We start from the raw sequence: 23,237 nt of genomic DNA, 5'->3' as shown, positions 1-23,237 counted from the left end.
AAAATACAGCATAAGAATGGATTGGAAAGTTCCACTGGATGAAGCAAGAATGAGAAAGTGAAAATAGCTAGCATATTACCTAGCATGATAACACAGAATTAAGAAGAGAGGCTATGATAGCAAACAATTCAATGCACGGGCTATGTAGAAAGAATGGATATAAATTTTTGGATATATGATGAGTTTGAAGAAAGGATTTATATAACAGGGATGACCTGTACTTGAATTTGTGTAGTATCAGGAGTCTTGAAAAATAATTTATTGGTATGAGACTTGAAGGCATTAGTAAGATCTGGCTATCAGAATCAGACACACTAACTGGTATAGAGTGTAAAGGATACAGTATTTTTAGGAAGTAGAGGATAGAAGAGGAGGGGACGTGTTGCTAATGATGTTGGATGACTTGAATCCAGTTAGAGTTCAGACCCATGATTGTAGTACTACTAACAGTATTTCATGTGGTCGAGTTTGAAGCCATCTTGTTGGAGGTGGAACAAGATCAATTTCATAGTGGGGTGTTGTTACAGACCTGGTGGATCAGTTGCTAATGGTGAAGAAATGCATCACCAAATAGAAAAGATGAGCATGAAAAGAGTAATCATAATGGGAGACTTTAATTATTCAACTATTGAGTGGGCAGCAGTAGAATCTCATGAGAAGAATGAAAATGCATTTATTGAGCTGTTGCAGGACAACTTCCTCAAGCAGCTTGTTACAGAAGGAACTCGAGATCAAAGTGTGTTAGATTTGATTATAGTGTCAGAGGGCGTTTCAGTTAAAGGCATAACTATTCTGCCTCTGGTTGGTGAGTGATCATATGGTACTTGGGAAGTGACTAAGTGTATGAATGTTCCATCCAGAAAAGGTTACATGCTGAACTACAAAGCAGGAAATTATGACCAACTGAGAAGTATACTGAGTTCAGTGGAATGGGATCAGTTGATGGATGAAAAGAATATTGATGCTACATTGAAAGCATTTAAACACTACTTAAAAGATGTGATATCAGAATTTGTCACGAGAGTTCAAAGAATAAATAGGAGTCAAATGGATGTGTAATCTTATTGAGCAAGAGATTCAAAAGAAAAAGATGATGTAGAAGGAATATCGTGTGCATAAGGAATGTGTCCATTATGAAAGTTATGAGCAGCAGGCTAGAAGAGTCACAACTGTTGTACAGAAAGCTAAGTCTGATTATGAAAAGAAACTGGCTCTGCAAGCTAAAGACAACCCAAAAGAATTCTATCGATATGCTTGAAAGCAAAAGAAAGAATGAATATGAAAGAATAACTCTTCTAAATGCAATGGCATGAAGGTTACAGATGCAGAAGAGGTTTTTCAACTAATGAGTGCATTTTGTTAAAAGCTATCAACCTGATGTAAGCGACATTGAACTCGCTGCTACCTCTTCACTGAATGGAGACACTCAGGTTTATGAGGACGAGGTATTAGAGCTGTTGCGCAAACTGAATAAGAATTCAGCAATAAGGACTGATAGAATATCAGCACCTATGCTAAAAGAGTGTTCAGCTGAACTGGCTATTCCTTTGACCAGGTTTTTTAATGAGTCTCAGAACAGGGAATGGAAAGAATGTATGGTAATTCCAATAAACATAGCTGGTGTATCCAACTATCGACTAAAGACTGATGTATCCAACTATCGACTAATTAGTATCTCAAGGTGGTGGTGAAGATTTTGGAAAAATTGGTTAGGGCTCACATTCAGATATAGGTTGATAGTGAATCTCTACTTTGCAATGAGCAACATAGGTTTACTAAGGGAAGGTCATGTTTTACCAACTTGCTCACATTCTATAACAATGTTACCATTGAACTTGACAAAGGTAATGGATACACCATGATACTTTTGGATTTTGCTAAGAATTTTGATAGAATACTGCATGGTAGGCTGTTGCATAAATTGGAGAATATGGGTTTGGGTTATAGAATATTAGTGTGAATAAGAGGATGGCGGAATGTGGCACACCACTAGTTTCTTAACCAGTGGTGTACAACAAAGATCAGTGCTTGGTCCACTTTTATTCAATCTGTACATTAATGATATTGGGAAGGATTTGATAAGCGATATACAGCTATTTGCTGATGATGCAAATTGCTAGGTAGGATAATCAGGAATGCTGCTGATATGCAGTACATGCAGAATGATTTGAATAGGCTGGAATTGTGGGCATGGGAAAATGGATGTCAGTTCAATGTCAGTAAATGTAAAGTCATTCGCTTCAGCGTGATTAGATATCCTATGTCATATTATAATTGTGGGATTATTCTAGAAGAAACTGATGATGCTAGAGATCTTGGAGTGTTAAAGGTAGGAAGTTCAAGTTCAGGGCCCATGAAGCAAAGACTGCAAATATAACTCAAAAGATAATTGCAATGCTGAAATGAACGTAAAGATAAAGGTGTCATTTTGCCTCTTTACAAGGCCTTGATAAGACCTCACTTGGACTATTGTGAGCAGGTCTAGTCTCCTGGTTTCTGTTGTGATTCTGATACGGTGGAGGGAGAGAGAGAATGTGTGTGTTAAAATTGATATCAGGATTGTGGGATACTGATTATGAAGACATATTGAGAATTTGCAGACTGCAGACACTAGCAAACAGTAGAAAGAGGGATAATATGATTGAGACTTATAAACTTCTGAAAGGATCATACAGGATTTCAATTGAATTTTTCAATTTATGGAGGGTGGGGATAGAACAAGAGGACATCCTTGGAAGCTGAGAATGCATGCCACTAAGAAGGGTGTGAAGGCTAGATTTTTCTCTCATAGGGTAGTGCGTGATTGGAATGGATTGCCATTGGATGTTGTGAGTGCAAGCAGTTTGAATGAATTCAAGAATAAGTATGATAGCTGGTGCATGTAGTATGTGGTCTCCCTTGATGGGTCTCTGACTTCCTGGAGGGCTCTCTTAATAATAATAATACAGAGAGGGGGATTATGATAGGAGGAATGGTGAGAATGTATGCACTTGAGTGACCAAGTTAGGCAACTATATTAATGATAAAAATGTGATCAGTACTGGAGGTGATTATGGTGAAAAGATGATTGTATGTTTCTGTGATTTGGACTTAAGTATGTGCAAGGATGTCTGTTTAAATGAAACATTATACATGAACAGATATTTGAAAGTTGTACGACTTGGTTTTGCAGACTACAGAGGTAAAGTATACTAGTGTTAGCCCAGACTTCATTTGCATACAGTCTGTGTTTACATACTGTATTTGCATACAGACATAAATGCAAGTACCAGGAGTATAAAGAACAAAGGGATTTAATTTGTTGGTTTAGTGAATATGATATGGCCTCCGATTATTGTCATTAGTGTGAGACCTGGCTCTCAGATTCAGTATTGAGTAAAGGATACAGTATTTTTAGGAAGGATAGGAGTGGAGGAGGTGTGATGCTAATGATATTGGATGATGGTAGCAGGTTTTTTTCTCCTGGATGCTCGGGTTTTTCATCCTGAATACAGACAAATCGGCCCTTCAGAACACACGCAATTTACAGAAAAAATATTAACTGTGGTGGTGACCAGTAGATGGCGTTGATGTAGATGATTGGGAGTAGAGGTTCAGTGTAGTTGGTGGTGGAGACGGAGAGTTGTACAGTAGGTATCCACCTGCAATGAGTTGTCGGACTCCTTGGAGGTGTCACGAATAATAATAATAAAATGATTTAGAGTCCAGTTAGGATAGGTAGCTATGATTGCAATATTAATAAAGAGGATGCTAGCATGCCACTTAGTGAAAGACCATTGAAAGTTGCTGTTAAAAAGATGGTTTATTTATTTTTTTTTGTAGTAAAGTAGCAATTTGGATTTTGGTGAAGTTTATGTTTCATAGCTTAGCATAACTGAGCAATTGTGGAACTTTGTGCTTGAAACAGACATTTATTTTCACTATTTTTTTTTATGCTTATGGTGAATGATAACAAAATGATGGTCCAAATGAGATCTGTATGTTGTGCAGCACAAAAATCAAATGTAATTAAATCATAGATTTTTTTGAGAATGATATGTTGTTTTGAATGCAATTTGTATACCTGGCAGAATATGGAGAATGTGCTTATGGAGAGACTGAACAGGAGACAAGAAAAGGTATGGATATCTTGAAAGTGCAGTATTCTGTTGGATTATGCGTTATCATTAAATGCAAAATTGACTGAAAGAGCATGCAATTGTAGGAGCAAATGACTGCATGAGTCACGGAATGGAAGTGAGAATAATTGTGGGATCAAATGACTATTAATTATGGAATGGAAGCAAGCATAATTAAAGGAGCAAATGACTATAAAAAATGTGTCTATATGAACATGGAACAGAAGTGAGTGAGACTATGGAAGGGAAAGAAAGTATAGCTAATGAAACAAAATACAAAGGAAAGCAGGAATGAGGAAACAAAAGACAGACTGACAGATAGTGTAATTGCCAAGAATTGAAAAAATGAGTTGATCAGAATGAGAAGTGAAATGAAAAATATGCATGAGATGAGAAATTAGATGGATAAGAATGAAAGAGTGCAAAAAAGAAGTGAAGAGTGATCAAGAATAGTTATGTATGGAGATTCCATTATTAGAGGTGTGGTAAATGAGAGATTCCAAGCAGTTTTCCAGGAGGGAGAATTGATAGGATAATTGTTGAAACAAATTACTTGGTTGGAAATAATGAAAATGTGAGGTTGAATATCAGGAGATTGTTGAGGATAGTGAACGATAAGTGATGGGTTCCATTTAAATGGATTTGATGTGAGACAGAGAGAGACTGTTGCTGCACGGAGGAGCAATGAATGATGTGAGCAGGAGAGCAGAGAAAGTAAGGAATGAAACAAAAGATCAGGAGAGAGGAATTGGTGAGATTAAATAATGATAGAATGAGAATCCAATATGGACAAGGAAATAGAGGAAGTCAGGGTGGACAAGGAGACACAATATGAGGAGAGTGGATGTTGAAAGTAATAGTGAATGTGTGTATGAGGATGATCAGTATGGGAATGGTATGGCCTGGGATGTACAAGGTATAGGTAAGTGGCAGTTAGGAATAAAGGATAAAGGCAATTGATAATGGTTAGGTGTGGAGAAATCACAACCTATGAGTGGCATGAGCAGGACTGATTATAGACCTAATGTGAATTGCTGTGTTTATTTACAAATGGAAGAAGCATCAGTAATTAGGAAGATAAAATGGTTTCATTGAGTTTGTAAAAAGAAAAGATTACTATATTTATTTGATCTCTTTGTTTCTAACAATTATTTTTTTTATTTCCGAGTGTACCTATATATGCATAAGGGTTCACGTCAATTGGTGCAATGACCTCTTTTTTTAATATTGCTTTCAGAATCCAAAAAAATCACTGACTCAAGACCAAAATACAAAATAAGCACATTTAATAAAACAATATATATATATATACACTTCCGACAACTTTACATAACTATAACTAACTACAGAATTAATTGGATCCAAGGCCTTTTAAAAATAAACTTATACTTAAGACTAGACTTAACACTTTGTTTGTACAATGACAGAATTTTCATAGCCAATTTCTCTCTCTGTCAAGGCCCTTTTCTGAAGATATATGACCTTTATTCTTCATTTTCATAGGATCCTTTCTCATCACTCATGTACCACATATTAATTCTTCCTGACTCGATTCTATCTTCTCTTCAGTAGAAATAATAGTTCTGTGGGAATAATACATCTGTGGGATTGGATGGTATACCGGCACGGGTCTTGCATGAAGCGGCTAATGAATTATCAGTGCCCTTGACCATGTTGTTTAATCTGAGTCTCAGGTCTGGCTTAGTCCCGAAGGCGTGGAAAGAGGGGAAAATAGTTTCACTGCATAAAGGAGGATCCAAGACTATGGTTGCAAATTACCGACCGATCAGCATATCAGGAGTCGTTGTCAAGGTCTTGGAGAAAGTAGTCAAGGGAAAAATACAGGAATGGATTGATGAAAATGAGATACTGTACAGAGGACAGCATGGCTTTGTGAAGGGTAGATCATGCCTCAGTAACTTGCTCAAGTTTTATAACAATGTGACGGCTGAACTGGATAAGGGAAATGGGTTTACAGTGATACTGCTGGACCTGGCAAAGGCATTTGACAGGATACCACATAGAATTCTAATCCGTAAACTACAACATATGGGAATGGATATAGGGTTGGTGAGATGGATAGCTGGGTGGTTGATGGAGAGATATCAAAGAGTAGTTTATTCAGGAGTAGAGTCCAAAAAACGGCCTGTGACTAGTGGTGTGCCACAGGGTTCTGTTCTTGGACCACTGCTGTTTAATTTGTTCATTAACGATATAGGGAAGGATCTAAGAGGAACAGTTCATTTGTTTGCTAATGATGCAAAGTTGGGTAGGGCAATAGTGAATGCAGAAGATGTCAAAGTCTTGCAGGATGACTTAGATAGATTGGAGTTCTGGGCTAAAGAGAATGGATGTCAATTTAATCTGACAAAATGTAAGGTTATGCATTTTGGGGTGAAAAGATTAGCAGCAGTATACCACATTGGTGGAACTGTACTCCAAGAGATTGAGGCCAGAGACTTGGGAGTGTTGGTGGATAGGGAGATGAAGTTTAGGGGGCACATTGCAAAAGTAGCTAAATCAGCTCATCAACTCACTTGGTTGTTGAAAAATACCTTGACGAGCAGAGACAAGCAAGTTATTGTACCTCTGTACCGAGCCTTGATAAGACCTCATCTCGACTACTGTGCCCAGATTTGGTCACCTCGGTTCCTTCTTGATGGGGAGGAGGTGGAGAGGATCCAGAGGCGAGTGACTAAGATGATAACAGGTCTATGGAATGAATCATACGAGAACAGGTTGAAGATTTGTGGGTTGCAGAGGCTAGTTGATAGGCGGAAGAGGGGAGATATGATTGAGACATTCAAATTGCTAAAAGGATTCTATAGGATTAATTCAGATGATATTTTTGAGATCAGGACTGGTGGTGGGAGAACTAGGGGACACCCATGGAAGCTGGGCAAGAGCGTGGTTAGCAGGGGTGTTAGAGCTGGGTTCTTTACTTTTAGAGTGGTAAATGAGTGGAATAAGCTGCCAAAGTCTGTTGTGGGTGCTATGACAGTGAGCGAGTTCAAGGCAAGGTATGATAGATACTGTGAGAATGTTGAACAGCTGTGTGAACATGATGTTTAGGGCCTCCCTCGATGAGTCTAAGGACTCCTGGAGTAGCCCGTGGTATTAATAATAATAATAATAATAGTTCTGGCATCCTTATTACAGATGAAACTTCCTAATCAGAGTGTTCTCAAACATTCCTTTAGAACGTAAATAGCAACTTCTTCTTTTATTCACTAATCCTTATTGACAGTCTTAACTCTTTCACTTTAAAAAACTTACAGTTCCATGATTCCCTTTTCAGAATCTACTATTAATCTTCCAATTAGCGTTTCCTCGAATATTCCTTTTAAAACATCTATAGCAATATTTTCTTTTATTTATCAATACTTATTCCACTTTGAAACTTCATAGTTCCGCGATTCCTTTTTCGGAATATACTATTAATTTTCCTCTGACTGTCACATAAAAAAAAAAAAAAACTTTAGTTCCTCTGAATCTAAATATATGCTGGCCTGTGTTCTGATTTCTTGCCGAACGCTCTCTTGTTTACTCCTGTTACTTTGATACTGAACGCTCTTCATGTCAGCTGTCAATCACACATCAAACTTCTCGGCGAGCATGCACACTCCATGAAACTGGCAAGTAAGAAGTTAGGTATAATGGCTGACATGCAGATTATGTTAGCGACAAGAGAATGTCTTCTCAAAACACAACTTAATATTTTAAACTATATAAAATTTCTGTAAGTAATAAAAATATCAAATCCAGTAAGTACATCAATTTTTTAACTGCTTTACATTTCAATTTAACAAAATAACTTCAGTAATGGGCACATCGCAAATGCCAACAATGCATGTTATGAAACTAAAACTAATAAATAGACTAACATAAACAATATGTAAAAATATTCAGAATTTTAAATTACGATTATTTTTACAAGTTTATTCACCCAGAAATTATTGGAATAAGTGAAATATGGTTAGATAAGGATGATATCTCGATGGGAATGAAAATGGAAGGATATGAGTTTTCTGTGAGAATAGAAAGACAAGATATGGTGGAGAAGGGTGCGGGGAGTATATTTTTGGCATGGATTGTTGTTGGTGAGTGGAATGCGGTACCAGCATGCACAAGTAGTGTAAATAACTTCAAAGTTCATTACGATATACATGTTGGGGGTTGAGTGGGCCTCTCACGATGAGTCTGTTGGCTCGATGGAGGTTACCAAAATAATAATAATAAGGAAGGAGGGAGTGCTGATAATGATAGCAGGCAAATTATGTCCACATAAAGTGAAGCTGAGAGATGTAGTGGCAGTGATGGCCTGTGAAAATTTTAAGTGGGGGGGTTGCTGCATATACAAAAAAAAAAAAAAACTTTTTTTTTACTAATCAGTAACGAATTTATTAATAAATAAATTCACATATTAAAAATTACTTTATTAAAAATATTTCATCCTCACCACGAACAAACACCAATAATAAAAGTTTCATATCAATAGCAATGACAAGCGCAAACAAATATCAGCATTAGTTCGCAGTGTATTTGTTTCGTGTAACGATAATTGAAAAAATATAATTCTTTTCATATTCTCAACAGTGACACTCGTCATAATTCAGCCTTGTATCTATAATAAATAAATAATTATGTTATTTTAACAAAATAAAATAAGATTTACAAAAAATATTTCGCCACGCACATGCACCAATAATAAACGTTTCGTATCTCACAGAAATAATGTGCGTAAGCATACTAAAGATACATTGCCGTTTGGGATTGACATAATGTGCAATGACAAGCGCAAACGAATATCGGCTTTAGATCGCAGTGCATTTGTTTCGTAATCTAAAGCGTTAATCGAACAATTCCAATTATTAACTATTCAATCAATGTCAAAACATAAGCTGTAACCTTTAATATTGTATTGCATTTATATAATGTTGTAAGTATTGTTATTATTTATAAACACAAACAAAATTTAAATTTTTCATTGTTTCCTTGGGGGTGCTGCAGTGTCGCAGTGCTTATGTACTGGCCACCACTGAATAGTAGTAATGGTTTTGAGTCAGTATAGTGTGAAGTGGAGGTTGATAAGAAGAGATATTTAGTTGGATGCTACATCCACCACTCCAAGGTCTTTTATCTCCTCAACTCCCAACAATATTTCCCTGCCAAGTGTATACTTTGCATCCTGTTGTTGCCTGTCCAATTTCAGAACCTTACCCTTTGCAACATTAAATTGACAGTTCCATACTGTTGCCCACTTATACAATCTATTCAAATCTTCCTGTAATGCCACAACATCTACTTGATTCCTCATCACTCTCCGCAGTTTTGCATCATCTGTAAACAGTTGTATAAGTTGTATATATAACCAATTAAACCTATTCCAGTATCATTAATATACAGATTAAATAACAGTGGTCCCAAAACTGACCTGCAGTGCACCACTTATGGCTTTCCACTTTAGAAATAGTGCCCCCCCATACACAACTTGCTGATACATTTCATCACCATCCTCTACATTTCTGGCCTATAGCAGCATCAAACTAAATATCTCTTCCTGTCAATCTTCACCTCGCACCACACTTCCTCAAAACCATGTCTGCCTTATGTGAACATAATTTCCCTCCTTTTCCTTCTTCTCCTTGAGAAAAACACTGTACTATTCCATTTCTATTCTTGTTTGGATATCATCTTCATTAACCATGTTTCACTTATTCCAGTGATTTTTGGGCTAATAAAGTGAATCAGTGAAACAATTTCATCTCACTTATTTCTGATAAGCCATTTGTAAGTAAACACAGCAGTTCACTTTTAGGTCTATAACCACTCCTACCTAAGCCACTTGTTGGTTGTGATTTTCCTCTTCATACCTGCCCTTGCCCAATAACCTTTTTTACTGCTTACCACATATATCTGCTGTTTCAACTACCCCCACTCACATCCAAATCTGTTCCATTCCTATAATCATCCTCTTGAATTTATTCACTCGTACTTCCAACTCTTCCTATGCCATGTCTCCCTGTCCTCTTGACTCGCCCTTCTCCCACTTCCTTGTTCCTCTTGCATTACCATTTGAATGCATTTAACTGGATTAAGGTTACTGAGTCGCATTAGATTTTCTGGGGCCAGGATGCAAGATTTTTTTCAAGTCCTAATAATTCCCTGGACTTTAAAAATTTAGCCCATGTATTTGAAATATTTAGGGAAAAAAAGCTTTTTCTGAATATTTTAACATTTCACGTTATTTGTTACATTTCTTTATCTTTCATAGCTATCTCAGTTATAGAAGCATTTACATGAATGAGCAAATATTTCATTATAAAGAGATAAGCAAAGCTTTATTTTAATGGAGTACCCTTTTATCAAAACATGTTTTATGACTGCAGCTCTTTTTAAATTAAGAAAATACTAAAAAATAAAAACATATTAATGAAGTGATCATATTTCTGTATCACTGCCTACCTTTGCTGTATTTGGCAACTGTAATCTTAGAATCTTTAGAAGTTGAAGTCAAAATTGTAAATGTAAATGGTAATGAATGAATATAATATTAATGACAAGTAAAATAGTGAGATAGAACTTTATTGAAACTTAAGAAATTTTAAAACTTGAAATATAAGTAAGAAAATGTAAAAACATAATTACCATATTACCATAAATTACCATAAACCGATCTCTTTGCGTCAGGGGTGGGAAAATCTCAACCTAGAGAGAGAGACGAGTAGTGTGATAAGAGGGTGAGAATAATGAGCGAAATATGAATGAAAAAATGGGAGTGTGGAAGGCTTGATTGGGAGGATGATTGGCAAGCAAGAGTGGCTACCTTTGCAGAGAGAGAGAGATGTGAGCTGAAAGAGGAGGTGGAATGTCTTGCGAATGAGATGAGAAGTATGAAAGATGAGATTGGGCAAATGGAAGAGATGAATGCAAGACGAATCAGATCAGGAGTGAGAGAGAATTATGGGAATGATAGAAGAGGAGAGAATAGAAACGGTCAGAAAGAGGGAATGAGAAGAATGTGAGGGAGTGCTGGAACCAGGGATAGAATGACAGCAGGACAGCAAGTAAATAGGGGAACACTGAGAGAAAGGGTTAGAGGAGAGAGAGAGTGAGGGATGCAGGTGAGCAGTCAAGCAACAGACTGGTAAGAGGCATGATGTGTGGAGACTTGATGATTTGTGGTGTGCAAGATAGGATGCCAGAGGAGTGTTTGCTTGGAGGAACGATAGAAAGTGTGGCCATGGCAATTAAGTGGGGTGAAAGGGTGGATGAGATGATTGTGGGTGCTAATGATTTGAGAGGTAGTGCAAATCAGGTGGGGGAAGATCTGAGATTCATGCCTCAGGTTGTGCAAAAGAAAACATAGAGAGGAAAGATTGTGTGTGTTACTAAGGTATGATAATGACAAGCTGAGCAGAAGAGCAGTAATAATGAATAGCATAATAGCCAGAATGTGTCAGAACAGAGGATTGGAATATGTGGATGCTTGGAGGACATTTGAGGACAGAAAGGAACTTTATGAGAGAGATTGCTTACATTTGATTGAGGAAGAACATAAGCATCTGTAGAGATTGGTGTTTTCTGAACGAGTTGATGTGCCAATGCAGGGAAACTAGAATTCCCAGGGTTGATGGTAACAGGGGTGACTTCTTGTGGGAATGGGTGCTTGAGGGAAGAGGGATGACATCAGATAACACAGAGTCCAGTGGAGTCTTGAGGGGATAATGATAGGTATTTTTATACTAATAATATATATTTCATGGCATCAGAAGAGCTGATAATAACCGAGATGACATCCCTCCCCCAGATGGAGAGAGTGAACATGTGGTTTTTACTTGGAAGATGAATAGACATGCAGGAGTATCAAAGAAAAGGGAATGTATGTGGAATTATAAGGTGGATGATTATAATGGTCTTAGATATCAACTTGGGGCAGTTCCATTGGGGACAGAATTGGAAGGCCGGGATATCATTAGTGCTTGAGAAATTTATACTAATGCCATGAGTATCTAGAATAAAGGAGATGAATTGGTGATATTGATAGCATCAGCCTGGCCAAAGATTATTGGGATCTCTGAGACATGGTTGATAGAAAATGTTATGGTAACAAGAATAGAAATAGCAGGGTACAGTATATTTTTGCAGGATAGGAAGGGAAAATGCAGTGGTGGAGTACTCCTTATGATAAGTGATGACTTATATAATCTAAGAGTGGAGGCTTTGGAAGACAGTGACACTAGTAGTTTTGAAAGCATTTGGTGTGAGGTAGAGGTGGGCAAGACAGGATATTTAGTGGGATGTTGCTACCTGCCAAGGAGCACAGAGGGGTGGGGAGCAGGAGATGTTTAGGCAGTTGAGCTTGGCAAGTGCAAGAAAAATGATTGTTATGGGAGATTTTACCTACAGCAGTATAAGTTGGGAAGAGGAAAATGCATGTAGTAATAAGGGAATGGAATTTCCAGAATTCTTGAGGGACAAATGTCTTATGCAACATGTAATAGAGGGAACAAGAGGTTCAAGAGTTTTGGATTGGTTATGGCATCCGAAGAGCTGATAATAACCAAGATGACATCCTTCCCCCAGATGGAGAGAGTGAACATGTGGTTTTGACTTGGAAGATGAATAGACATGCAGGAGTATCAAAGAAAAGGGAACGTATGTGAAATTATAAGGCAGGTGATTATAATAGTCTTAGATATCAACTTGGGGCAGTTCTATGGAGGACAGAATTGGAAGGCCAGGATATCATTAGTGCTTGGGAAATTGTGAAGGAATATTTGTTAGCAGCAATAGTAAGCTGTATTCCATGAGTGAAGAAAAGGACGCAATTTGGTGTAAAGTGGATGACATTCCTGTTTGGTGTAAAGTGGATGACATTCCTGCGAGTGAAAAAGAGGTTATGGAAGAAATTAAGGAGAGGGGTGGAGAGCAGATGCATTAAGAATATAAGACTCAGGCCAGGAGAGTGACTAATATAGTAAGGAAGGTAAAACTGGTATATTCGAAGAGATTGGCATTAAGATCCAAAGAAAATCCTAGGGAATGTTTTAGCTATGTGGCAAGTAAGAGGAGAAATTAAGTTGCAGTACGTGGGTTTAGATGTCAGGTTAGTCAATGGATTCGTGTGGGAACCCCCGCACAAATGAATAAATAAATTGATATTTATTATATTAAAATTGTTAAAAGTATTAAAATTTATTTATTAAATCATCAGAGGAAGTGTGAATAATGAAATATGGTAAGTGCAACACAAATATTATTGTGATCTATATTTTTTAGGTTTTGTTTTTTCTCATGTCTTAGGTCTTTTCAAAAAAAAAAAAAGCTGCTGTATCTGAAATAAATATGAACATGTTTCGGGGACAAATTACAGTTCTTCTTGGTCACAATGGCGCAGGAAAAACAACAACAATATCATTGCTGACAGGTGTGTTTTGAAGCTTTTATTAAATTTATATGCAGGGTGGCCATAAAATAACTTTCCCGCTTTGGAGGCATCTGTAGCTAAAACCAATAAACTGAACGAGACCAAATTTTATATTGAGACTTTTGAAGGCATGTGGAGATGATTTCCACGAAAAAAAGATTTAGTACCAAAAGTTGCCAGTAGGGGAAATTTTGGTGCTGGTGGAGTCGAAAACAAGCGGATAATTACATTAAAGGCAGATAAAATAGAATAATAATATTTTGACGGTGTAAACGACAACAACTACATTCCAGCTGAATATGTGGCTTGTTATAATGATAATAATAATAATTAAACTAAAACAACAACTTGCGAGAGACACAGAAATTAATGTAGTGATTGAACTCACAGGAAATAATGTTTTGACCAGTGTTGGTCCCTGTGTCGTTGAATACCGCAGTAGCAACGTCTGTTGCTATCTCTTCTTGACTGCTTTCCGCCCTCTGCCAAGTCTAACTCCCAGTGATCCATTTCTTCAAACTTCTTAATCATAGCTCTCAGTACAACTGAAAGTGGGACTAGCACTGGTCCAAGCGCTGGTCCAAAAAAAACATTATTTCCTGTGAGTTCAATCACTACATTAAGGACCTGTATGCAGGTTATGAAGCCTTCTAAATTCCTGAAGGGCTGCTACGGCATTGCCCTGTTTAAGATAAAACAACTTAACAAGTAAAGCATGCTGAGGCAAGATAGGACGCATATGGAGCACAATTTGTCAGTCATTCGAATAACTGCATGAACATTCTCAATCCCCTTTTAAGTGGAATTGGTAGTGCTGCTGTCACGTATACACAGTAAAATTTGCATAATCCTTATTACCTATGTTTACTGCAAATATCTGATTGCTTTTGGCTCCCCCAGCACCAAAATTTCCCCTACTGGCGACTTTTTGGTACTAAATCTTTTTTTCGTGGAATTCATCTCCGCAAGCCTTCGAAAGTCTCAATATAAAACGTGGTCTCGATCCGTGTATTAGTTTTAGCTACAGATACCTCCAAAGAGGGAAAGTTCATTTATGGCCACCCTATATATATATATATATATATATATATACACATGGGTGGTCTGAAAAGGTCTCTGCCTAACAATGAAAAAACGAATGTATAATTTCAAAATTATTTTTAATTTTCAACATAATCTCGATTAACACTAATATATTTATTCCAGCGATGCTCCAACGCCATTATCCCGTCTCTGTAGTAGTTCTCAGTAAGATCTGCAAAATACTCCTCTACATTTGCAATCACCTCTTGATTCGAAGAAAAATGCTGACCAGCGAGTAAGAGTTTTTTGTTTTGGGAAGAGATAGAAGTCAGAGGGAGCCAAATCTGGGGGATTGGATGGATGTTCCAACAATTCATAGTGCAGAACCCTTAATTTTCCAATTGCCAAAACACCTTTGTGGGCAGGTGTATTGTCTTGATGAAAGATGATTTTTCCTTCTGCAAACTGGATCTTTTCTCACAAATTTTTTCGTCTAGTCTGATTAAAAGATCAGAATAATATTCCCTGGTTATTGCTTTACCCTTTTCAAGATAATTAATAAACAAAATGCCCTTTATCATCCCAAACCACTGATGGCATGACCTTTCCTGCTGATGGAACTGACTTTGACTTCTGTTTACTGTTTTGACTGCTGTTTGGATTCTGGTGTGTAATGGTGAATCCAAGTCTCATCCATGTAATAAATCAATGCAGGAAATTAGTTTTATTCTCGTTAAAATGCTCCAAGCACTGTTCAGAGAATTTCATGCAAGTGTGTTTTTTTTCTGCTGTGAGCAAGTGCAGCTCCCATCTTTTTCATTTGCTCAAACTTTTTCATTTGCAATTCTTCATGCAAAATCCTACACATTCTTTTAAAATGCTTAATAATAGTCTCAGCAATTTCACTCTCTTTGACTTGCCAGTCATCCAATTCCATACGTGCACTTGATCAGTGATTTGTAGTGTTACACTTTTTTGGATATCCTTCACGTGAATCATTTTCAAGGCTGGTACAGCCATGTTTAAACTCAGCAGCCCATTTCTTAATTGTCAAAAACAAACGAAAAGAGTGCCCATAAACTTTCATGAACTTCAAATGAATTTCTTTTGGTTTAAACCTTCTTTTGCAAAGAATTTTATAACTGCATGATACTCAATTTTATCCATTTCAAAAAATACAGACACAACACTTTTGCTTCAGAAATCAGGAAGCTGTATAAAACAAACTACTTGATAGAATGACTTGCAATTTCACATGGATGCTTATGACAGATGTACCAACTTAGAAAAAAAAATCTTGCCAATACTGTTGCCATCTATGGTCAAGGCCAAGAACATTTTAGACCACCATTGGAATATGTATATTTGTAAAGTTGTGAATTCATTATCACTTAAGAAAATGAATTCACAAAAATGAATCTGATTTATAATAGCTAATATAAAAATAAAAAATGGTTCATAATAGTACTGAATGGTATAAACAACATTAGAACTACAAAATAAGTGTGTTATCGATTTACATATATTTTGCAGGATTTCAAGCCAATGTTTTTAAAGCACAAATTACAATGTAGTAACACAGCACTCAATTGAAAAGTTGGAGAAACAATTCAAATTGTAACTGAAAAGAACCAATATCCTATTGGGTTCCCTCTAGGGACCAGATAAAATTTAGAATTCAGAGAAGTCATTGCTATACAACACTACACCAGTGTTTAGTATGGTGTCTGTATCCCTGATCTTAGGTTAGAGGAGTGTTTCATACCTGATACTGATTCTAAAAATAGTCTCTCAGACTTATAGTGAGTTCTATGGATCACAATTGTCTTCTAATTTAATGCTGTGTGAACAAGTATTCCAAGCATGGGCTACCAGTCCCAACTTGACATACATAGAAACATGAATGTAGTTTTTGTGCTCTTCAAGGTAATTGTTAATAGATCTACTGGTCTATCCAAAGTATACTAAGTTAATGGTGCCAGGAACTATAACATTATCTGATGCATGCAAGATGTATATGCAGGAATAATATTTTTTATTAGTAATTAATCAAAAATAAGGAAAAATAGTTGAATACCTAGAGAAATTTCTATTAAAATATTCATCATCAAATTCCTGACATGTATCCTCAAGAGGTGTACAGGATATTATGATAGTACTACATGAAGAACTTACATCATTACTAACTTCCTATCAAATCAATTTTTCTCGAAATCAATCTGTTAAGACTCCAACATTATCAGATATTATATTTCTAACTTCTAAGGATACTGTATCAATCCACTTATACCTTGATCTTTCTGTATCTTGGTGTTCACACACATAATTTTCCTCAAACCTCTCATATCTGTGGTCTCTAGTCTTTGGTCAAGTGTTTATTTCTAACCCAGCTCTCAGATCCATAAGTTAACATTGGTTTGAACTGTGTCTTGTATACAGTTAATTTAGTGTTTTGACTAATTTTTCTCTTATTCCATATAAATTTATACAGCTGAATTTCTACAATACAGGCTTTGTTGATTCTGTTGTCTCTTTGCATATTTAATATACTGTCTTCACTAAAAATTGTGCAAATGTACCTGAAATGCTTTACTTGTTCTAAAGGTTCTTCATTTATGATGCAGTTGATATTTTGAATGTTTCTGCCTATTTTGATTGTTCTTGTCTTAGTATTGCCGATTTTCATACCAAATTTATCACAACAGTGATTCAATTTTCTCAGAAATCTTGCAGACTTGTACTGAATTTATTTAAAAGTATAACATTTGCATAAAGTGAAGAGCTGAGATTCAGGTTTCCTTCAGAATACAGCTTTCCTTCTTAATGTGATCCATATAGATAATGAATAACAGAGGGGATAATGTACATCCTTGTCTGACACCATATTTAATATCTACCCATTATTCTGTACTTTCTTTAATTCTAACTTCTGATTTAAAACTCAAATAAACACTAAGTATTGCTTGATATAATGCCCCATTGACGCCATATATCAGTAGCGTTTCGAATAGTTTTTCTCATTGCGTCACATGCATTTTTCCAGATCTACAAAACTTAAATATTCTTTGTTATATTCCCACGATTTCTCAACTATTTGTCATAAAGTGAAAATATGAACCTGACAGCCACTATTTGGCCTGAATCTGGCTTGTTCTTCATTAAGCTTCTTCTACAATCCTTATCAGCCGTTTACTTGCTTGTATCTTATTAGGAACACTCAGTAGGGAAATAACTCTAATTATCACATTCAGTTTTATTTCCCATTTTATATATGGGTACTATGAAAGCTCTACTCCAATCATCTGGAATTTGTCCCTCTTTTCAGGCCTTTTGAACTATGCAGTACACCCACTTCACCCCAATGGCTCTACTGCATCATCGCCCACAGAAAAAGCCAATCTTCTGGCCTCATACTTTGCTTCAAATGCATGCATAACTGACGATGGTAAATGTCCCCCAACCATTCCAGACACCTAACATACAATTCCCCCTATATCCTTTTGCCAGGATGAGATCAGAAAAATACTGTCCAAATTAGACACAAAAAAGTCTCCTGGCCCTGATGGCATTCCCCCAATTGTTCTGAAAGGTTGTACTCCAGAACTGACCCCTATCCTATGTCACCTATATATACTCTCATACTCCATTGGAATCTATCCCACAAACTGGCAATTGGCCTATATTCAGCCCATTCCAAAGAAGGGTGACAAGTCACTGCCATCCAATTACCGCCCTATCTTGCTTACCTCAGTCTTGTCAAAGGTAATGGAAAAAAATCATCAATTCCCCACTCCTACACTATCTTGAAGACACTCACCAAATTAGTGACCATCAGTATGGATTCTGCCACTGACGATCAGCAGGAGATCTACTCGCATACGTCACCCATCTCTGGACAAATGCTACGGAGAGGTTTGGCGAATCTCAAGTTGAGATTCGCCAAACGAATTGTGTAGGATTTCTCTTCCGCTCAAGACGTTACTTTACCCCTGAACAGCTACTAACATCACAAGTCACAAATCCACCCAGCTATTGAATGCTGCTCCCACATATGGGGTGGGGCCCTAAAAGCTCTCTCAAAATGCTTGACTCAATACAGAGGAGAGCAATTAGACTTATCAATGATCCATCCCCTACCAACTCCCTCCCCCACTTTCACACAGATGTTTGGTCTCTGCAGTATGTATATTCTTCTACAAATATTTCTATGGGAAATGCTCATCTGAAATAACATGAATAATTCCCCCACTCAGTACTAAGCTCATTGGAACATGTGCAGCTGCTGCACAACATCCCTTCACAGTACACCTAGAAACAAACAGAACAAATTTCTTTTCCTCTTCCTTCATCCCTGCAACTGCTGCACTGTGGAACAATCTCCCACCTGCTGTGTTTCCCAATGAATACAATTTAAAGTTATTCAAATCAAATGTAAACAAATTCCTCCTTTCCCAACCCACCACCCATACACACGCTACTAATGTACTATAGGTTGACCAATCAACCTCTGGTGTATGGGCCCAACATTTAAAAAAAAAAAAAAAAAAAAAAAAATCAATCATTACTATTAGAATGTTAAACAAATTAACTTACATATGTTATATCGTGACATTTCCTTAATTTTATATTCTTATTGTGTTGTGCTTCCTACTTTATTAGTCTCAAATTATCACTGTGTAGTGTTATCACTTTAACTATGTACTTCTGTGGTCTATACGCATGAAACTAACATAACACTGCACTCTCGCATTTCCTGTATAATCTATCCTGACAATTGGCCGATTCTTAGAATGATTAAGCATATTAAATAATTAACAAAGGGTAGATCTCTGAAAGGAACCCTATCCTTAGTAATAATGGTTTGGAGTTACCTCCTAAATCAGGTTCTGGCAATATTTATTTGATCAAGCTGTGCCAGCCAGATCCTCAGGTTAGAAATTTCACTTAACCAAGGAGTAACCCTCAGAAAATAAACTAAGCTAATCAATTTACTAATTGTTTCTTATCTCAGTTTTATCTATGTCACTTAATTTACTTTAGTTTGCAGTCGTGGTCTCTGTCAAATAATTCTATCCTGCTCAGATTCAGATATTAGCAAGCGGTGCATTCGATTCAATTCAAGGCACAAACCAGGTTAAGATATTCAAGATACATTTATTAAATTCTTAAGGTTACACATGTACAAGAATAAACTCAATTGGAATATAGGTATCCTAACTAAGAAGGTTAAGTATCTTATACAACAATTTAAGCATAGGTTAATTCCATAGCACAAAATTTTGTTAGCATCTTCCAAATATCCTTACTGGTCTACACATTCTCTCAAATTAATTCGATCACATCGACCACTTTATAGATCATTACTCACAACAATTCAAACTACAATTCATTCAATTAATTACTTGAGAAATAGCCCTAAGACTTAAAACACTGCCATCCAATATTCGCTATAGTCCTTTTCCTACACATATAGAATTCTGAAACATTATATCTCTTTTCTTTTATATGACAATATCTCTCTCTTTCTTAACAAAGAATTACAAAAGGTTTTAACATTACCATATTTCTTAAAGTATGTTCATTCTGTCATCTTATCCTTACTTCGTCCCACAGAATGTCCGGTCTTCTTCTAGACAATTGTCTCACAGGCTAGGCTTGGACTTCATTGTTCTGCCTTTCCCATCATGGACTAGAAACAGCATGGTTCGGATCGATCCACGTGGATGTATATGGTGGTCAGTTCCTTCAAGCTTGCTCGGAATGCTGCTGATTATCTCCTTGTCAGTTCCTTCCGTATGACATCTTGAAACAATGGCCGTGAATAACTACATGCTATTGATAAGATCCCGAACTCGAACGCTTCCCAACTTCACAAGAAAATCCCAAGCAAAACAGACCAAAAAAAAAAAAAAGCCAAAGACAAAAAGCCTGTCGAAAGGGGGACAAACCTCTTTTATATCCACTACCTTTGGCGCCCTCTTCACTCTCATACCTTTCTGCCCGGCACCCTCTTTTTGCGCATGTCGTTTTTTTCTATTCGCATCTTCCTGGAGAATTCCGTATACGTGCCACATCTTCCTGGAAAACACCGAGCCCGTGCCGCTCCACACGTAGACAATTTGCCATAGGCTACGCAATTCAACCTAGGTTTTCGTTAGTGGGCTTTGAACTTCTGTTACATGCCTTAACATATATCTTACAAAGAATACTTCTTCCATTATAAATTCTTACAAAAATTGACATTGTTTACCTTTAAGTAATATTACAAAAAGTAGTACTAGCATATGATTCATTAAACAATTTATATCTTTACCTATGTAGAAGCATTTTTGTTGTTGTTTGGCTTAAACTTGTTTGAATCCTGAATAAATTATTTCTTTAAGGAATTCTTTTCATTCAAGATCCAACACATACATTTTTAAACAAATACGAATATCATAGAAACACTTTTCTAAAAGAATCATAATCTAGCATTCTTAGATCATAAAACAAAATTGAAACTTCAGACGTTGACTAAATTACTCAAATAAAGACACTTCAATACCATTTAAGACATAATTATCAATCAGCACATGTAAACATTCCTTTTGTCTGTTATCAAAGCACTATAGTCCTGTTTTATTCTAATCAGAGTCCCTAATTCTTAAATTACAGTTAATTTCTCTTCCTCACACACACAAAAAGGTTACAATACTGTACTTGATGATCGTTTATACTTGTCCTTTCAATTCCTGATTCTTTTTCTTTTAACTATTTCTTTTCCGTCGGTTTTATGGCTGAGATTCCTGCAATCATTGGTTGGTCCACACGTTGCTAGTATAGCAACGTGTGGACCAACTTGGCGAACGGTGATTCTGCATTTGCGTAGCATGCTACCGAGTCACTGAGCTTTCCCACGAGTTGCCTACTATATGTGTAAAAAACATATATCCTTTCATCATAGGGCTTGAGACCCACAATCTTTTCAACTGCTATGCGGCATCTCCGAATGCTACTACCCGGGAGTGAGAGCAGAACTCCCTGTGAACTACACGTCCAGATGATCGAGAAGAGAAAACCACAAAAAAAGCCCCATGGGGGGGTTTCCTAACTCTTTTATACCAACCCCCCACCAGTACCCTCTGCGTCACATTTTTATTTGTACATGTGGGTCTCACTTCCACAGCGTCTTCTCCGAACAGCTTAGGTCTCCACGGGCTGTATTCGTGCGAGACTGCTTGGGGCAATTTCTTAATCCGATGGTTTGCCCTTGTACCATGACCTTGTGTTCTCACTTTGTTACATGCAATTTATAAGCAATTCTTTGTGTATCAATCTTAACAAGTAATATAAAATTTACCAAACTTCACTATCAAATATACAATCTGGTAGAAATTCTTTTACACTGAAATATGCACAATTTTTCTTCTTAATCACTGTATCCTATATTTATCAAGATATACATAATATATACTAGGATGCAAGCATATCCTTTCAGGGTTTAACGTGTTAAATTGTGATTGAATAAATTCCTAATGAATTTTATTCATTCAAAATTCAACATCTCACCACCCAATTAATGCTGTGGTCCCATAAGGTTCTATCCTCTCACCAACCCTCTTCCTGCTATATATATCAATGACCTACTGCAATTTACCTCCAATCCAATACACAGTTTTGCAGATGACAGCACACTACACTCTTCACTTGCATTTGATAAGCCTTATCCTACACACCTTAACCTATAGAACATCAACCACCACCCTCAACTCTGATCATGAAGCCATCCTACAATGGGGTTTGGATAACCTCATAAATTTCAACACCAATAAAACCCAGTTCTGTACTATTTCCCATAAAAAAGAACCATTTTTTCCCAGTATCCTTTTTGATGGTACCCAAAGTTCCAGACAGTTAGAGATCTCGCTCCTTGGAATCACCCTCACATCAAACCTCTCTTGGCACAAACATATCTCAAACATTGCATTCTCAGCCTCAAAAAAACTAGGATTTCTCTTTCGCTCAAGATGTAACTTCACCCCCCAAACAGCTATTAACATTATACAAGTCACAAATCCTCCCAACTATTGACTACTGCTCCCACATATGAGGTGAGGCCCCTAAAAGCTCTCTCAAAATGCTTGACTCAATACAGAGGAGAGCAATTAGACTTATCGATGATCCATCCCTTACCAACTCTCTCCCCCACTTTTACACAGACGTTGGGTCTCTGCAGTATGTATATTCTACAAATATTTCCATGGGAAATGCTCATCTGAAATAACATGAATAATTCCTCCGCTCAGTATTAAACTAATTGGAACATGTGCAACTACTGCACAACATTCCTTCACAGTACACCTAGAAACAAACAGAACAAATTTCTTTTCCTCTTCCTTCATCCCTGCAACTGCTACACTGTGGAAACAATCTCCCACCTGCTGTGTTTCCCAAGGAATACAATTTAAAGTAATTCAAATGAAATATAAACAAATTCCTTCTTTCCCAACCTGCTACCCATACATGGTACTAATGTACTATAGGTTGACCAACCAACCTCCAGTGTATTGGCCCAACATAAAATAATAAAAAAAAAGACTTTTTGTACCTCCATACATAAGTATTTCTGGTCAAATATCATCTACTCCAACTGTCTTTCCACATTTCAGTCTTTTGATGGTTTTTTT

General features: G+C 36.8%; 1 protein-coding gene across 1 annotated transcript in view; it reads left to right on the top strand.

Moving 5' to 3' along the window:
* Nucleotides 1-23,237, top strand: part of Abca3 (ATP binding cassette subfamily A member 3) — a 524,972-nt gene that overhangs the window by 155,678 nt on the left and 346,057 nt on the right. Inside the window, exon 9 of the mRNA XM_090407639.1 lies at nucleotides 13,425-13,548. Coding sequence (XP_090263765.1) covers nucleotides 13,425-13,548 — 124 coding nt within the window. The remainder of the gene's footprint in view (nucleotides 1-13,424; nucleotides 13,549-23,237) is intronic.

The sequence above is a fragment of the Typopeltis vanoorti genome, chromosome 17 (assembly GCF_054136105.1).
Source record: "Typopeltis vanoorti isolate ZY-2024b chromosome 17, IOZ_Tvanoo_1.0, whole genome shotgun sequence".
NCBI lineage: Eukaryota > Metazoa > Arthropoda > Arachnida > Uropygi > Thelyphonidae > Typopeltis > Typopeltis vanoorti.
Note: the sequence above shows the minus strand (reverse complement) of the source record. Positions and strands in the feature narration are given on the sequence as shown.